The following is a 15,792-nucleotide window of genomic DNA, read 5'->3' as shown; positions in this document are numbered from 1 at the left end:
GGCACCGACTCGCGCCCCCGCCGCGCGCTTCTGTGCGTTCGCGCCGCGCGAACCGCTTCCTGCCGCGTCTCGTCTGGTTTACGGTTGAAGGACTGAGGCCGGCAGGGGTGGGCGGTCTGCTGAAAGTCACGGTGAGTGGGAAAGCTGAGGCTAGACCCGGTCCGACCGACCCCGAGCCGGTGCCGGCATCACTGGGCTCAGCCTGCCGTGCGCTGCTGTGCTCTCCACCGATTCCCGCGTGGTCGGACCTGCACTTTTAGGGTCCGGGGTTCAGGACGCAAGACAGAACCCCGACCCTCGGCGAACTTGTGCTGGTAACTCTAGGGCTCGGGGCGGTAACCACAGCAGAGCGTGGAGCGTAGTAACGGAAGTGGAGATCGGGGAGGAGGGCGCAGCTCTGCGCAGGCCGGTCCGGGGGCGCCTCTTTGGGCCGTGTCCGCGGCTCCCAACAGGCGGAGGAGCCGAGCATGCCCGAGGAATGGCCGAAGGCCCGTGATTCGGGGAAGGCGAGCGTGCGATGCCATGAAGTTGGAAGAGCAGGCAGTGGCCGGGTCACGCTGGGCGTCATAGTTGGGTTTGAACCGCAGTGGGGTGCCAGCGAAGGATTTCTTTTGCCTGGTGCAAGAAGTGTGCTGTAGGCCCTTGAGTGTGAACCACAGTGCGAAGTAGAGGTTTCCTGTTGCACTACAGTCAAGTTTGGTTTATTTACTAGTACGTTTAGAGTCTACTTGAAACAATGAATAATTTTGTCACCTGTACTGACATTGTTAGTTTATTTTGAAGAGAAATTACAAAAGGCCACCCAGGGGGAAAAAAAATAATTTTATGTGAAGTCTGCTGGGAAAAGGAATGAAGACCAAAGTTTGATTTTGTGAGGGGCGTCCCTGACGGACTTGATTTTATCATGGTTTCGAGTCTCCAGATATACCGAAGGCTCTTAAACCTCAATTTCTAGCCCAGATCTTTGCAACTTTCAGCTCAGCTATGTCCTCCTAACCTGGCACCTCCCCCTGGATGTCCCCCAGGCACTTCAGACTCAGAACACTAAGTGACTCGTTTTCTCCCCTAAAACCTGTTTTCCTCTGCTGCTTTTCTGCCACTTGTCCTCTTACTTTGTTTCCACCGTCCCCTCAGACTCCAGCTGGATACACAGTGTTGTCCAGAACTCTCTTCCACACCCACTGTCCCTCGGTCCTGCCTGTGTCATCTGGATTACTCTGCCCTGACCGAAGGCTGGGCTTCTGTGCTTGCTTCCTTCCTAACTGATCTCCTTGACTCCATTTGTGCTCCCTGAACTGGTCCTCCACAGAACCATGCAGAGTTTTCCTGAAGCAGCTCTGATGACGTCACCGCCTTCCTGGCCTTCCAGGTCCGCAGGTCATCCGTCCCCCGTTGCTCTTCCGAACTCATCCCCCACGCGACTCCTTCGTGCTTCATCAGCAGCAGATATTTTGGGGCCCTGGCATACAGCACCCCATCTCTCGCCTCTCTGTCTTTGCTTCTGTTCACACTGAAAAACCTCCCACCCTGAATCCACTCCCAGTATTCAGTGCAGCGTCCCGTTCCCTATCGACTCACCCAGCCCCTCTAGGATTCTGAGATATCCTGTTTGTCTCTGTTGTAACACTTGGCTACATTGCTCGTTAATTATCTGTTAACATGTCACTCTTCCCCCAAAGCACTGTGAGTTTCTGTCTTAGCTGGCAATGGAAGCGCATCCAGGCAGACAAAGGCCCGGCTGTGTGCGAGAGCAGGAGAGAGCACCGATGCAGTACCTGCGGGCTGAGCCAGCCAGACAGCCTGTGGCCCAGACCCCGCTGGTGAGCAGGGCCAGGACCTGGAACACTGGCGCAGGGGCATGAGGCCGCTGGGTGCCCGGCAGTGCCCGGCACACCCAGAGTTCCTTGCCTCATACCTCTCGTTCAACACTGTATCCACACTGCAGAGTGATAGTAAGTGCAAAGCGACTGTCAGAAACAGGGCTGATGGGACATAATGAACAAGATCTCAGCCACAACTGTGCTCCATCAAAATAGAAACACAAGTTTGGAAATAACTTGGCCTGACATTTGAATCGCATTGACAGGCTCAAATTTTTTCATGTCTTGTCTTAGGCATAGTAAAGGGAATCTGAAATTTTTCTCTTCTTGTTATGTAAAACTGTCTACCAGCGGCACATGTATATAGCTTTGGGGTTTTAAAAACAAATTAGAAATCTTGGTCCTGCCGAAGGTGGCTAAGTGCTGCCCTGGTGCTTTATCTGTCGTGTTGCGAAGTCGCTGCCGTGGGATGCTCGCCGCCTGTGGTTCTACTCAGGAGGCGCACTCGTCCTTATGCATTCATTCGTGGACGGAGGAGCAATCACGAATGGAGTGCCTACCGTGTGTCGTTACTGCAGTGTACACTGTTCTCAGCACCAGTGACGCAGCAGTGCCCAAAACAGACAAAAATCCCCGCTTGTTTTAACGGTTCTGCAACTTTAGCATCTTAAAATTAGGATATATCTTAACGTGAACCTCGTGACGGTTTCGTTTGCATTCTTTCTTTCTTTCGGTGGCACATAAAATAACTACATCTTACAGTTGGTGGGGCTTAGGTTCATTGGCAGTAACGGGGAAAATAAAGTGTTTTTTCTTACTAACAGAGGATTAGGCGTCTCCGGACCCAACAGTTATAATAACTAGGAGCCTCAGCTGTTCTCACACCAGTGTGGGCTTGAATATAACATTCAGCCCCACCGGAAACGGCTCCCGTGCTCATCGAGGCGAGAGCAGGTGGATTTCTCATTTGAAAGCTTCTTGGTATTTCCTGTGTCCACGTCTCACTTTCGTTTCGCCTCGGTCGTTCTGAACTAAGTCTACGTTGTTGTCAGAAACAGCTGTATTAAGTGTAAGAACTCAGAAGAAAAGACAGGTCAGGAGGCAATTGTGGGACGAAGCTACTGCAGATACGTACTTCGTTTGCAGAGTTTTGAAAGAAATTAAATAATGAAAATCTGTTTGGCTTTCAATGTTTCAAAAATTGGTAACTTGTTTTTACCAGCTCAGTTCCTGGGTGAAAATAAGTCATGTTTATACAGATATTGAAAATAGATGTTTTAAAAGAGAAAAGCGCTCGCACAGCCTGTTGGTAGAGAACACGAGACAATCGTAATAATACCCACAAATCGAACAGCGTTTTGCTCTTACAAAGCGCTTTTCACACATGCTCTTAATTTTGGCCCTGCCCGTAAACCCAGCACATGCTCTACGTGAGGGAACAGTGCTGGCAGTTAGTGACAGTTTTCGAGTACTGCACGCCTAGTTAGGAGTGCGCCGAGGCCTAGCCAAGTGTTCGTTTCCACTGTGCTTTGTTGTCTCTTCGCAGGGCGAGCCGGTGGGGACAGGCTTTCATGCCCAACTCTCTTTCCTGCCCACTGCCCAGGATGTACTGTCACACGGTTACTGTGTGGAAAAGCGCATGGCTTGAACCTTTGCCTGTTGCAGGCCCAGGGATACCCAGGCGTAGCCGGTCATCACTGAGAGGTGGTTCGACACGTGCGGCGCTGGGGAAAAGCCACACACTCTGCTGTTCTCATGCAGGAAAGGCCGCAATGCAGAATGTGTAGAACGCGTGGTGCCGTCGCGGTTACATGCACACGGGCGTGAGTTTCAGTTTGGGCGTTTTGCTCACTGCTTCCCATGGTCTCATTCGACATGTTCCTCTGACCCCAATATTTCCTGCAAACTGGTATTAATAGTTAGATCTGATGAGATGAGGTCATTGTGGAGAAGGAAGAACTCTCTCTACACTTCTAGATTCTTCTGGCTAGTCTAATAATTAAATCGACATGCGACGCATTAGCAAATAAATAAGCAAATTTAATTACATATGCACGTATGGGAACCCCACATACAAGAGGGGTTCAGAGACAGAAAGTTAAAATGAGATCTCTGAGCTAAGGATGAGGCAAGACGCCTGGGGCTTCAAAGGGGAGGAGGGTCACTGTGGGACAGGACGAACAGGTGTCCGGTAACAACTAGTTTGCTCTGTGCTACAGATAGGTGAAAAAGCTTATCTCTGGTGATAAGTCTTATGAGCAAGTCCCCTGCTTTAAATTCTGTAAGAGACAGAGGAAAGTTTCTCACGAACCCACAGGGTCTCTGTCACCCTTAGCTCAAAATTATCTGCATACCACAGAGGCGCATCTTGGGGTGACCCATTCTGAACCCCTATGTTAGTTAGCGTTTTTGTTCTTGTGAAAATACCTAACGGGCGATGCTGTGTTTTCCCTGTCACGTTGCATCCGGCATCTGATGAACAATCGCTTGTCTTTGCCAGCTAAGGTGAATCGGGGGGTTGGGGTGGTATGGGTCTGATCTAGCCATTTTCGGGTTCTTCAGTAATTTTTCACCTAACGTTTTCTCAGCCATTGATAACCTCTGCGCAGACCCACGAGTCATTCATCTCAACGTAAATGAATATAAGCGCAGGTTCCTATGACAAGCTCGGCGCTGATGGAACTTATCGCTCACACTGTCGTCGTGTTGTGTTCACGGGAGGAAGCTCCCCAGATGTGGCTTGTTCGTGATAAAAGGGGTAGAAAATCAATTGGTCCGTCGTTTGCCCGGCTTCTAAAGGAAATGCACATTAATGAACGAATTTTACTGCGGTTGCTGGTATATTGGTTTTAAGGGAGAACTTCTCACCGAGAATCAAAATGCACTATAATAATACTGTTGCTATAAGAAAAGTTTTGAACTTGGAAATCAGCACCTGTAAAGGTCTAAAGCTCATTCTGAATCCACTAAATAAACTTCAGTCCATCAAAAGGATCTGTTTGTTACTTTTTAATTGTCTTTTGGAGTACTTGAGATCACATCGATTCCAGATATATACTTGTTAACATTCAGCCTGTCATCTCATGTTGGTGCTTCAAGAGTTTTCTGAGTACCTCCTCGTGAATGTTAATAACAACTGTTTGGAAGATGCATTAAGACTTGAGGATTCTGTTTGTTCTCCACAGGCTTGGAGCCTCCGAGAGTGTACATTTACCTGATTTTATCACTCCTTATGTCACTCAGCAATTATTCCATGACACCTGGGGTCGACCCAGGAGAATAGAAGACTGCGTGACTTGTGGTTTGGTCGTAGGTGGTACAGGCAGAGGTAGAAAGCTTACATAATGAGTCAGAACAAGGCTAACCAAGGTGGTGCCACTTAAACAAGACTAAAATCGCCCAGTTAATGAAAACTGACGGGAGGGAAGGAGATCAGGGTACAACCAACCGTGGCCTCACAGTAAGATCCTTAAAAGGGTCACCCTAGCAAAACTCCCAAAGCTTTGCCAGTTTCCCCAGGGCCAGTTGTGTGGGACTTAAACCAATTCTGCATCTTTTGTCAGATTTGTAATTTTACTTTGCAAGACCAATGAAAATGGTGTGCAGGATGAGATGCTAGTTTATGCACTGGGGGGAGCTCGTTTTACAAATGACCACTCCATTAGTTCTCGTGATGACATTTGCTTCCTTATGTTACTTGGATAATGAGCACATGCCACCACTACTACCTGCCCCATAGCTGGTAAAACTGCATGATTTATACGTGTTTGTTTTGTAATGGAGGAAACGCATGCTTCAGATTAAAAAAGACGTTTGCAGGTAAAAGAATGAAAATGTATGTGGTATTATTTTCACTGCTTAGATGGCAACTCTAAACTTTCAAGAAGGAAATACGAGGACTCTAAAGTAAGGTTTATGTGCTATTTTGCCCTCCAGGAGGTTTCAGCCAAGAAGAACTTCTAAAAATATGGAAAGGGCTCTTCTATTGCATGTGGGTGCAGGATGAACCCCTTCTACAGGTAACATGCCGTTCCTTTTGTCATGTTCTGGATTTGGGGCGTTAGATGGGTTAAAGAGACTTGCTCGTTTTATGCTGATCGGTCCCTAATGTGCCCAAACTGAAAAGCATTGCTTCAAGGACTCCGTCTCACCTCTTGTCATACAGAAAGGTGCTTTGGTGCAGTGTCCAAGTGTCAGGGTTAACTATCTCTTCAAATAAGGAAGGATGCGCAGACAGTAAAGACTTTGTATCTCCCCGTCACACTTTCATAGTTCCGCGGTAGGTTTTCTGCAGTTTCCGCTTCATTTTCTGTCATTTGTGTTCCACAGTGTCGTGGCGCTAGTGTAAGATCCTGCAAGCGACCCGGGGCTGGGCGGCCACCTTGCTGGGGTCAGGGTCTCCGTAGGGCAAGAGGCGGCCGCCATCTGATGCCCTCGGCGCGGATGTGCATGTGCTCCTGGACCCATCCTGTCCACAGAGCACTCTGGGCCCCGTGACCGTGATCATTTCAGAAAATGGTCTTCACCGTTAAGCTTTGTTCTGCTGCGTAGAAGCAGAGTAAGCGGGTACGCTCTGCACCCCTCTGATGGATAAACGTCATGGGTGGAATTTACTTGGCTGGGTTTTAATGCACGGCTCTGCCACCTCCCCCGAGCCATGTCACAACTCACTCTGACTTATCGCTTTTCCTCCGCCGAACATATTTTGAGTAGGATAGCAGAGCAAAATATTTTTAAACTACATTCAGAAGAGAAAACCAACAGCTTTGGCAGAGGAAGAAACATAAACAGGAACACTTTCAACTCTGGGACTGTCTTTGAAATGGGCGAGGAAGGCTGGCGGGGGAGTGCGGGCGCTGCTGGGGGGGCCTCTTCTTCTGGAACTTGAGACAGCGCCTCGTCCACGCTCCCCGGGGGGATTCTCCCCGCCAGTGAGCTGCCGCATCTGCGCAGGACGTGCCCTTCCCATGGCGCTTTTGCCCAGGACAGAGCCTGCCACCGAAGCCTGTCCCTGAGCAGGCCGGGGACAAGGCCTTCCACTTCCACGCTCGGGCTCCAGGGGATGCGGGTCCCCAGGTCTCACTGCCGGTGACAGCCCCCTGCTGCGGTATCTGTTTGTATTACTGGGAGGATTAGGATAACATTACAATTTTTAAAGTTATTTCTTCTGCAGGTTTTAACAGATAACTAGAGATACTTTTCTAAATATGCAGCTTAAACAAACCTTAGAGGCATATTAAGTGGGACAAGAGTCCATAGAAATTGCGGGTTTCACCTTTGGTAAAATTCAGATATTCACACGCACACTTCTGAGTGGAGGTGACAGTGTTGCAGAGGTGCAGGCCCGCGCCCGCGGCGGGCAGGGGCAGGGCGGCGCGGCGCGGCGTGTAACCCACTGCTTCTCCCCCCCGCATCTGTGTAGGAGGAGCTCGCGCGCACCATCTCCCAGCTCATCCATGTCGTCAACACCCCGGAGGCCCGTAAGTCCTGCGGTTGTCATGACCCCTGTTCGTCAGGCTCGGTGACATGCCTGGGAGATCCAGTCCTTGTTCCTTCTCTCTCCCCCAAGGTTCCACCTTCCAGTGGACTAGTTTAACGTGAACCTGGGGCTCCCAGTGTGTAGGGTCAGGCGATAGGCCGTTCCCGGGGGAAAGCGAGGATGAACTTAGACACTGACTCTGTGACAGCGTGAAGGAGGCGTCTTGGGGGGTAGCTTATCTGACGTCTCAGAGGTTTCCACAGAATGTCTTAAGAGACACTAACCCTCCCAGAACCTCCAGATTCTATTACTGACACGCAGAGAAGCTGTGCATGTGGCGTTTGCAGTCATCTGGGGGCCAGGTTCATCCTTGAGACTGGAGCCATTTTAAGGTCGTCGCTGTTAAACTGTGAAGTGACCCCTCTTTGCTAGAATGAATGAGCAAGGGGAGAAGCTGTCTCTGGGGCAGTTAGGATCTGGTCACTCATAGAGGACGGAAGGGACAGCAGAGTGAGTTTGGTGTGCTCGCCTCTCCTGGGAGCAGAGCTGCTCTAGGTACCCCCATCCGTGGTCCCTGCACTGGGCCAGGCTCCCGCTGACGCCCGACACACGGTCCCACACGTGGAATGTAGTGTGGGTCTTCATACGTCGAGAAAGACTCACACAGAAGAAGCAAAGCAAAAAATATCAGACCAAAGTGACTTTTGGACCAAAAAAGTGCTAGTTTCGTGGTTCAGAAAAGAAAAGTAGAATGTTTTGTTATAGCTCACCCAAGCTGACACTGGACATGGAACAGAGCTGGGTTTCTATGTGGGCCATCCAAGGTCCATCAGAATTATTGGCTTTGGAGCGTTAGGTGTAGGCGGGTGGGAAGGGCCGGCAGACGTGGCTCAGAAAATCTCAGATTTCAGTAGAAACGTGGCTTTGCCGTGGATAAAGAAAAATGCTCCCGAGAGCCCTCTAGTTGAGCATGAAGATGTTGCCAGCCTTCCTGTTACTAGAGTATGCTCTTACTTAAAGGTAAATGAAATTATCAAGCATGTTTTCTTAGAAGGATTCTCAGGAGTGCATAGTGAATGCTGCTAGTTTGCGCATCTTCGTTGCTCTCCGGCGGCGTGGTGCCCCGTGCACCTGGAAAGCACGCGCTAGAAGCCTTTTGTTCACCGCAGAGCACCTGTTCGTTCAGACCTTCTGGCAGACCATGAACCGCGAGTGGACGGGCATTGACCGGCTGCGCCTGGACAAGTACTGCATGGTGAGGCCGCGCCCGCATCCCGTTTGCCTGGGCAGCTCGGTGAGGGGGGGCGGTCATCCGAAAGCCACGGCAGGCTTGCCTGTGGAGCACAGTGCGGTCCTGGTGTTGGGGGGGGCGCGGCGGACAGCCTGCGAGCATGTGCACGAAGACCTCTGCTCTGTCTCTTCCAGACGTTGGGGATGCACGTGGGGATCTTGGGTTAGCATTTTATGACCTAAAATTAATTCTGATTGCTGCGGATGTTTTTTCACTCTGGGGTCCAGGCCACACTACTGGCCTTGGTCTCCTCGTTCTGCTAACCCAATCGGTCCTCCTCTCCCTTTGTAACACAAGTCGTCTGTCCTTAACTGATCCGTCTGGACCTGAGGCAGTGCTTTGAAGTTCTGAATCGGGACGGCTGGGAAGAAAGGTTGGTACTGTTTGGACTGGCGGTCGGTGGCCTTAAAACCTGCAGTGCGATAGTGTGCTCTCCAAGCCTGCAGTCAGTCGACACGTACGACTTGCCTCCCGCTCTGCTGAGTGTCCCTCCGCCCAGAGGACGTGAATCCCAGTGGAGGAACACGAGAGCTGCACCCACGTGGCAGGCCGCAGCGCACACCGCGTCCCGCGGTCGCCTCTCTCCCTGTCGGCCGCGGCGGCTCGTGCTGCAGCGCACACCATGTGCCACGCCCCCGCCGAGGGGAGGACAGGGTCGGCCACACCACGTGCCACGTCCCCGCCGCAGGGACAGAGTCGGCGCCGTGCCCACACACCTGCACGTGTCGTTTCCTCAGCTGCATCACGCGCTTCCTCGACGTGTTGATGAAGGAGGTCCTGCACCCTGAGAGTCGGTCTCCCGATGGGGTCAAGTTCCACTGCATCGACGTTTATCTGGATGAACTGTCCAAAGTGGGCGGCAAAGAGGTGAGTGATGTGTCGTCCCACCAGCTGCTGGGACTCGGGGCGGGGGGGACAGGGCTTCAGCGGCTCTGCAGACAGCCTGTGCGCTGGGAGCGGGAGGCCGAGGCTGGCACTGTGTCACCCGCTGTAGTAGAGCATGAATCGGGTCAACCTGTCATTTGACGTAGTCCTTTTCCGTCAGATTGTGTCCTAAGCAGCTGATGGGACATGGGCATGGACGTGCGCTAAGGGCGTGCAGGAAGTCTCATGAAACGGAATTGACAGCCACCTGCACAGTCCAGGAGAGAATTCGGCCACCTGAGGAAATGCTCAGGACAGAGTTTTGAAAAGCGGGGGGCAGGAGGGGCAGTGGCCAAAGCGTGCGCGGCGTGCCCTTGTAAGGACACACTCCTGTGTGACCAGGCAGGGCTGGCAAGGGGACCGTGCTTCAGCGTGCATGTGCTCATCTGAATTTCAGAGATCGTGAGCAATTTTACTTTTCTCTTTCACAAGTATTCTGTGGTAAACGTGTTATTTTAACTAAAAGAAAGTATAAACGTTGTATTAACAAAACAATTCCTTCCTCTCAGTGTCTGGCGGGCGTGTACAGCAGTGCTGGTGGGAGCGGGCAGGGTCTCCGGTCCCTGCATTAGGTGCCCAGGGGCTAGAGGACAGCGTGGTCTGTCGCCACACCCGGTGGTCCATGCAGAGCGCCCTGGGCACCGTGAGACCAGTGTCTTCAGCCTGACTCGACCCATGTGAGAAAAGCAGATGTTTCTCAAGGACACCTCACGAAGGAAAAAGCCTTTCTTTTCTCTTATTTATTTATTTTCTTTCCTGTTTTATTTCTGAATTACAGCTTCTGGCAGACCAGAATCTCAAGTTTATCGATCCATTCTGCAAAATTGTTGCCAAGACTAAGGAGTAAGTGATTCATATGTCTGCACTGCTTCATTTGGCACCTGCCGGGGGGCCCTGGGGTGGCTTCATGCTGGCAGCGTGATGGAGCGAGAGGCCTAGCTGGCCGTCCGGCGCCGGGAGCGGCCGCATGCTTCTTCCCGTTGGCAGAACACTGGGAGATCAGCGTCGCAGCTGGGCCCTTCCGGCCTCGCGGTTTGACCCAGAGTCCCATCTGTTGTCGGTCCCACTGCTTCCATCACAGAGCCTTGGCTGGCTCCCGGCAGCTCCCGATGATTGGCATGGAGGTGTGGTTGGGGGTGCAGGTGCTGCTGCCCCGTTGATCGGCCCCACCGGGCGCTAGGCGGCTGACGCTGCAGGTGCGGTGACTGTCCCCTTATCACTCTGCTGCGCCGTCAGGGCTGAGGTCCAGACTTCCAGTCTGATCCCACCCTCTCTGCTGTACCTCCCGCCCCCAGCCACACACTGGTGCAGACCATAGCGAAGGCCGTTTTCGAAGTCATCGTAGATCAGTCTCCCTTCGTACCTGAAGAGACAGTGGAGGAACAGGAAGCTCTGTTGGCGGACAGCAACCTTTTTGAAGAAGGGACATCTGAAAGGGAAGTGACATGGAAAACACCATTCAGTAAAAAGAAAACAGGTACGAGGATTCCCTTGACTAGTCTTTCTCTTTTTAGGTGAAGTCCTCATCCCACATTCCAAAATGCTTTCCAACATGTTTGCTGGGGTCTCACTGACCCTAACCTAGACTTCGGCAGAGGGTAGCTTTGCCGTGGACGCCACCTGAGGACGGACCAGACGTGGATTCAAAGCGCTGTCTGTCCGGGGCCCCGGGGGATGCGCCGAGGTCTCGGCGTGCTCCTCACCCGCTAGTCTGCCTCCCTGGGCGGCGGGACGTTCGCCGAGGCCTTTCTGGTCATTGCCATTTCTTTGGGTTTTGTCGTCTTTGGTGCGTTTGCTCTTTGGATGTGTCCAAACATCTTGACGTGGGCTCAGGTCCGTGGCGGGTCCTGGACATGAGGCTGATGGACACTTGTCTTTCTGATCTCGGAGAGCCCTCGGGGCCCTCTCTCTCCAGGTGTGTAAGTGCCCACCGTGGGCTGTCTGCTCTCCGCACCGCTTCACCTGCATGCATTTGCTGGACAGCGTGCACTTAGAGTCACAGGCCCATCAAAGCTGACAGTGGCATCTCAGTGCCCAGCGGGAGGTAAAATGGTCGGTGTCCCCACAGTTTTGAATGTTACGTAGCCAGTGAAAAGGAAAGTTTTCAAAAACTAATGACCGGGGGAAATGCACTGGTTTTTAAAGCAGGACACAGAACTCGGCGCAGGAGGCTCCTGGTCGGTGTTAGCACTCATGTCGCCTTGAACACTCTGGAAGGACTTGAGTCACGTTAACAGCCCCCCTCGCGGGGCGTGATCCTGGGTGATTTCTGCTTCTGTTTCCTTTGTTCTCTCGTCTGGTTTTCTCAATTGTCTACATTGATCACATGTTATTTTTTAATCGGTAAAAAGAGAAGAAGAAACATTTTAATTTGAAATTCCGCATAGGAACTGGGTTAACTAAAAACCCCGAGCAAATTTTGTGTGGTTGTGGCATTTGTCTCTGGATCCCCCCTCCTGGCCACGTTTCTGTCTAAACCGGAGATGTCTCGCTGTTGGGGACTTCCAGAGTTCCCTCCCAGTTCCCTTTGCCAGATGAGTCCTGTTCTGCCTTCTCTGGCTGTGCCCCGAGGTCGCACCGCTCGTGAGCCCGCAGGATTCCAGAGACAGTATGAGATTGAAGTTGTGAGTTTTCGTTAGTAATTTTTATCTGCTTTTCCATGGGCTTTAGTGCTCTTTGAATTGTTTTTGAATATTAAGAGTTACATTCAGTTTTATTTTGTTAGTATTAGTTTCCAGCATCCAGTGCCTTGGTTAGACGTTTAAGTAGTTTATGGAGTGATCCCCATCGCCTCAACTTTAACACGTGTTTCCTGGGGCCACCGCAGGAAGTTAGTGCACCACCGACCGCTTTTACCACGGCCCCACCCGGTCTGCGAGGAGGGGCAGAGCCGCACGGCGCCTGTCCCGCTGCCGAGCCCCGCACTCCGTCCGCCGCTGGGACGTGCTGGGACGACCACGTGTGCCACATGGTGCTGGGGGCTTTCTGGTAGCATTGAAAGGCAGGATGTGCGATTGCTCCCAGATTTTTTTTTCACATCCAGAGGCTGAAAAACCTTCACAATATCTTCGGGAAATTACAGGGTTTTTCTCTTTAAAGAAATTTTCTTTTCCACTGAGAGACACCTACTTAGACAGCAGCTCCTTTGGAACTAGTTGTTGCCATGTAATTGGAGAATTTGTCTTTCGATGTGTTTCGATAGCACTGGGCAAATGTCACTCCAAAAAAGACGGAATCGGTGATGAGGGCGAGAGAGACGGCGGCGGAAGCTTGGAAGATGCTGGGCCGCTTCTCCAGGTTGGTGACAGTCATTGCTTTTCATAGAATACAGGTTTACTGTGGAGCGGCCTGACTGGTTGGGAATTAGGGTCAGTGCTAATCCCTTCTGTCTCCAACGTCACCTTCATAAGGAGCTTATTGGAGACAAAGGCATTTAAATATGATGGAACTTTAAAAGATGTCAGTCTTCATTTCGGCTTGAATTGCTAAGACCTGTTCTACACCGTACAGCGAAGCCAGCTCAGCGATACTTTTCAAGTGAGGGCAGTTTGCTGTTACCAGATGCAGGTTGGACAACTGGATTAAATTTACAAAAGAGCACCCCCAAGTAAATTTTAGATGGTATATTTTACCGCTTTTTTTTTTTTTTTTTTAAGGAAGAGGAATTACAACTCACTTGTAGGAAAAAAAACAGGACAGGTTTTTCAGAGATCTTGCTTAAGCCTTTGGTTGCTAAGTCTTAGCACGTGCCACGCAGACGGTCCTCTGCGGAGTGCGGCCAGCACCCCAGACCGCAGGCTCCTGTCACCGGCAGATGTGCATTTCCGAGTCAGGTGGTGACTGCCGCGGGCCGACGTTCATTTTTTTTCTCACGTAGTTTGACTATAAGGCCGTTGCTGACCGACTGCTGGAGATAACCAACAGAAGAAACATCCCTCCCTTCAACAAGAAACGTCTCTCCAAACTAATCAAAAAGTAAGTGATCGGGCGAGAGGCTGTCACTTGATTCTCATTCGCGTTCAGGTCCAGCCCTGTCATTCATCTTGCGGTGTAGGATGAGCTATCACCATGTTCATTACCTTTTTTTTGGTCCTTTAATGGTTCCATTTATAGCAACGCAGTATACATGTGTAAGCTGAAGTGTTTAATGATGACAGCTGCTTGCCGGCCCCTCAGGTTCCAGTCATCAGATGCAGCCACGCCCACACTTAGCTGTTTGATAACGATGTAGACAGTCTATTGGTGACGTCTAAAATTATTAGATGAAGGAATTGCAGTGTAAATGTACTGCTGAGCTGTCCTGTCGGCAGACTGGAGACGGGTGGAGGTATAGCCATTTGTCTGTCCCCCACCTCCTGGCATGGAGACTCTGTAGTCGTCGGTGACGTTAGGACTGGACCCATAAGCCGCCGCAGAGCCCTGTGGCCCGTTGTGATTGGCAGTATGCAGCAGCTGACTTTGATCCCACCGCCTTGAGCGGACGCTGTTCTGGGCACTTTACGTAAATTATTTCATGTTAAGAAAAGCCCCTTAGTCCAGAAGACTTAAGATACTTCCGTAATTTCTCCTTTGGACACATGGGTTAACTTGGGCACAGAGAAGGTCACTGGCTCGCCCCAGGTCGCAGCTGCCCCGACACGGAGCTGGGCTCAGACCCCTGTCCGCTCCCCCAGGGCTCTGCCCCCGAGTCCGCACACCTCCCACACTTCCCTCACGTCCCGGTGCACCAGACCGCGTAGAGCAGAGCGGCGCTGGCGCCCGCCCACCTGGCAGGTAGACGGAGCACCGTGTCCCCGAGAAACGGAGACAGGAGGGAAGCAGGACTTCTCCGGCTTTGGTGACAGACTCCTTAGATCAGCATGTCCTGGAGGACACGGGGACACTGAGGGCGACTCTGCCCTTCGTCTTTGTCCTTTGCGTCACACGTCACACCACCTCTTCAGCCTCTCCTTCTAGAAGGAAAAGCCAGGGAATTAACAAATACCACGTTCTGAAAGTTTCGCACGGTGGCTCTAGGAGACAGGAGGGGCCCCTCTATAGACTTCTGCTTTCTTTTTCAGATTCCAAGATCTGTCTGAAGGTGAGGAAAGTCAGGGTTAGAATCGGTGATGTTCTCCCTGACTAGGACCTCACCGAGGGCATTGATAGCACCTATTCGAAAGCACGGTGGGAAGACGATCGAAAATGCAAGCAGGAGCAGCCTTCACCTCTGCAAGTCATCGGTCACACCGCTTGCTGCCCCGCTGATGAGAGGCCTCGGGAGGAGCCAGCGTGGGGCCTTCCCTAGCCCTCCCTCCCCTGGGACCCACACTGAGCCCCACACACGGCTGTCCTCTCTGCCGGGGCCAGGGCAGCCCCAGGGAGCGAGGAGGGGCTATCGTTTTAACAAGAAGTGTTTCTATTGGTCTGGAAGGTTCCAGACTGACCCTTTATGAAGAACAATTGGTCTCTCAGGTCCCTTTTACTTGCAGTTATGATCAGTCATCCCCAAGAAAAAGCTGCTGTCCGTGAACTTGGTTACATTTGAGCAAATTGACAGGCCTACTGCCCCCCGACCCTGGGCCCCTTGGGTGCTTGGAACCAGGGTGTTTGGACCTGGTTGGTGGGCAGGTGGAGATGGCATGGCCAAGCCCCTGAGGTTGAGCCAGAGACGATGTCACCCAAGATAGTCCCTTGGCTTGCGAGCATACCACAAAGTTGTGTTAAGTGTAATATTCCTGTGTCAGCAGCTTTGAGGTTCGGGTTGGAGAAGTAACGAGGAGCAGTGATGAGTCTGAAATTGATACGAGGCCCCTGGGGACAGTTGTGAGGGTCTCAGAGAGCTGACGTCATGTGGCTTTGGTCTCCAGCAGGCAGTATACCTCAACTCAGATTTGCTGAGGACATTTCCGCTGATGAAGACAGCCAGACCCTCAGTCAAGGAAGGTATAAGAAGAAAGGAAATAAACTTCTAGAGAAAACCAATGTGGAGAGACAGAAAGGTGAGATACAAGCGGGGGGCGGGCAGCCGTCATGAGACCCGAGCCCGCGTCTGATGGGTCACTGCCGAGCAGCCGCTCTCGCTTTTCACGGCTGAAAGTAGGGGTGGTTCCGAGTGTTGGGTTTTCTGCGGCACCCGTGTTCCCTAAGCAGAAGGCGTTTATTTGCCCCGGAGGCATCTTTGAGCACGCGGGCGAGGATGTAGAGATGCTGGAACACAGGGCCCCGTGGAGCATTTGTTAGATGACCACCTGGCTCTGGGAGTTTCGCTTTGGGCCTGAAATGCATATTTCAGATGC

General features: G+C 51.8%; 2 protein-coding genes across 2 annotated transcripts in view; one reads left to right on the top strand and one right to left on the bottom strand.

Annotated features, from left to right (window-relative positions):
* The window catches only part of HSF2BP (heat shock transcription factor 2 binding protein), a 127,479-nt gene extending 126,911 nt beyond the window's left edge, over positions 1 to 568 (bottom strand). The window contains exon 1 of the mRNA XM_023523174.1: positions 341 to 568. Coding sequence (XP_023378942.1) covers positions 341 to 568 — 228 coding nt within the window. The remainder of the gene's footprint in view (positions 1 to 340) is intronic.
* A 1,198-nt stretch (positions 569 to 1,766) lies between these two features.
* Positions 1,767 to 15,792, top strand: part of RRP1B (ribosomal RNA processing 1B) — a 23,021-nt gene continuing 8,995 nt past the window's right edge. The window contains exons 1-13 of the mRNA XM_023523173.1: positions 1,767 to 1,820; positions 1,946 to 1,952; positions 5,757 to 5,839; positions 7,243 to 7,300; positions 8,469 to 8,554; positions 8,902 to 8,963; positions 9,328 to 9,457; positions 10,293 to 10,357; positions 10,810 to 10,991; positions 12,717 to 12,811; positions 13,392 to 13,489; positions 14,575 to 14,594; positions 15,364 to 15,506. Coding sequence (XP_023378941.1) covers positions 1,767 to 1,820; positions 1,946 to 1,952; positions 5,757 to 5,839; positions 7,243 to 7,300; positions 8,469 to 8,554; positions 8,902 to 8,963; positions 9,328 to 9,457; positions 10,293 to 10,357; positions 10,810 to 10,991; positions 12,717 to 12,811; positions 13,392 to 13,489; positions 14,575 to 14,594; positions 15,364 to 15,506 — 1,083 coding nt within the window. The remainder of the gene's footprint in view (positions 1,821 to 1,945; positions 1,953 to 5,756; positions 5,840 to 7,242; positions 7,301 to 8,468; positions 8,555 to 8,901; positions 8,964 to 9,327; positions 9,458 to 10,292; positions 10,358 to 10,809; positions 10,992 to 12,716; positions 12,812 to 13,391; positions 13,490 to 14,574; positions 14,595 to 15,363; positions 15,507 to 15,792) is intronic.

The sequence above is a fragment of the Pteropus vampyrus genome, unplaced genomic scaffold, assembly GCF_000151845.1.
Source record: "Pteropus vampyrus isolate Shadow unplaced genomic scaffold, Pvam_2.0 Scaffold380, whole genome shotgun sequence".
In the NCBI taxonomy this organism is placed as follows: Eukaryota; Metazoa; Chordata; class Mammalia; order Chiroptera; family Pteropodidae; genus Pteropus; species Pteropus vampyrus.
This window is presented reverse-complemented; position numbering and strand designations above follow the sequence as displayed.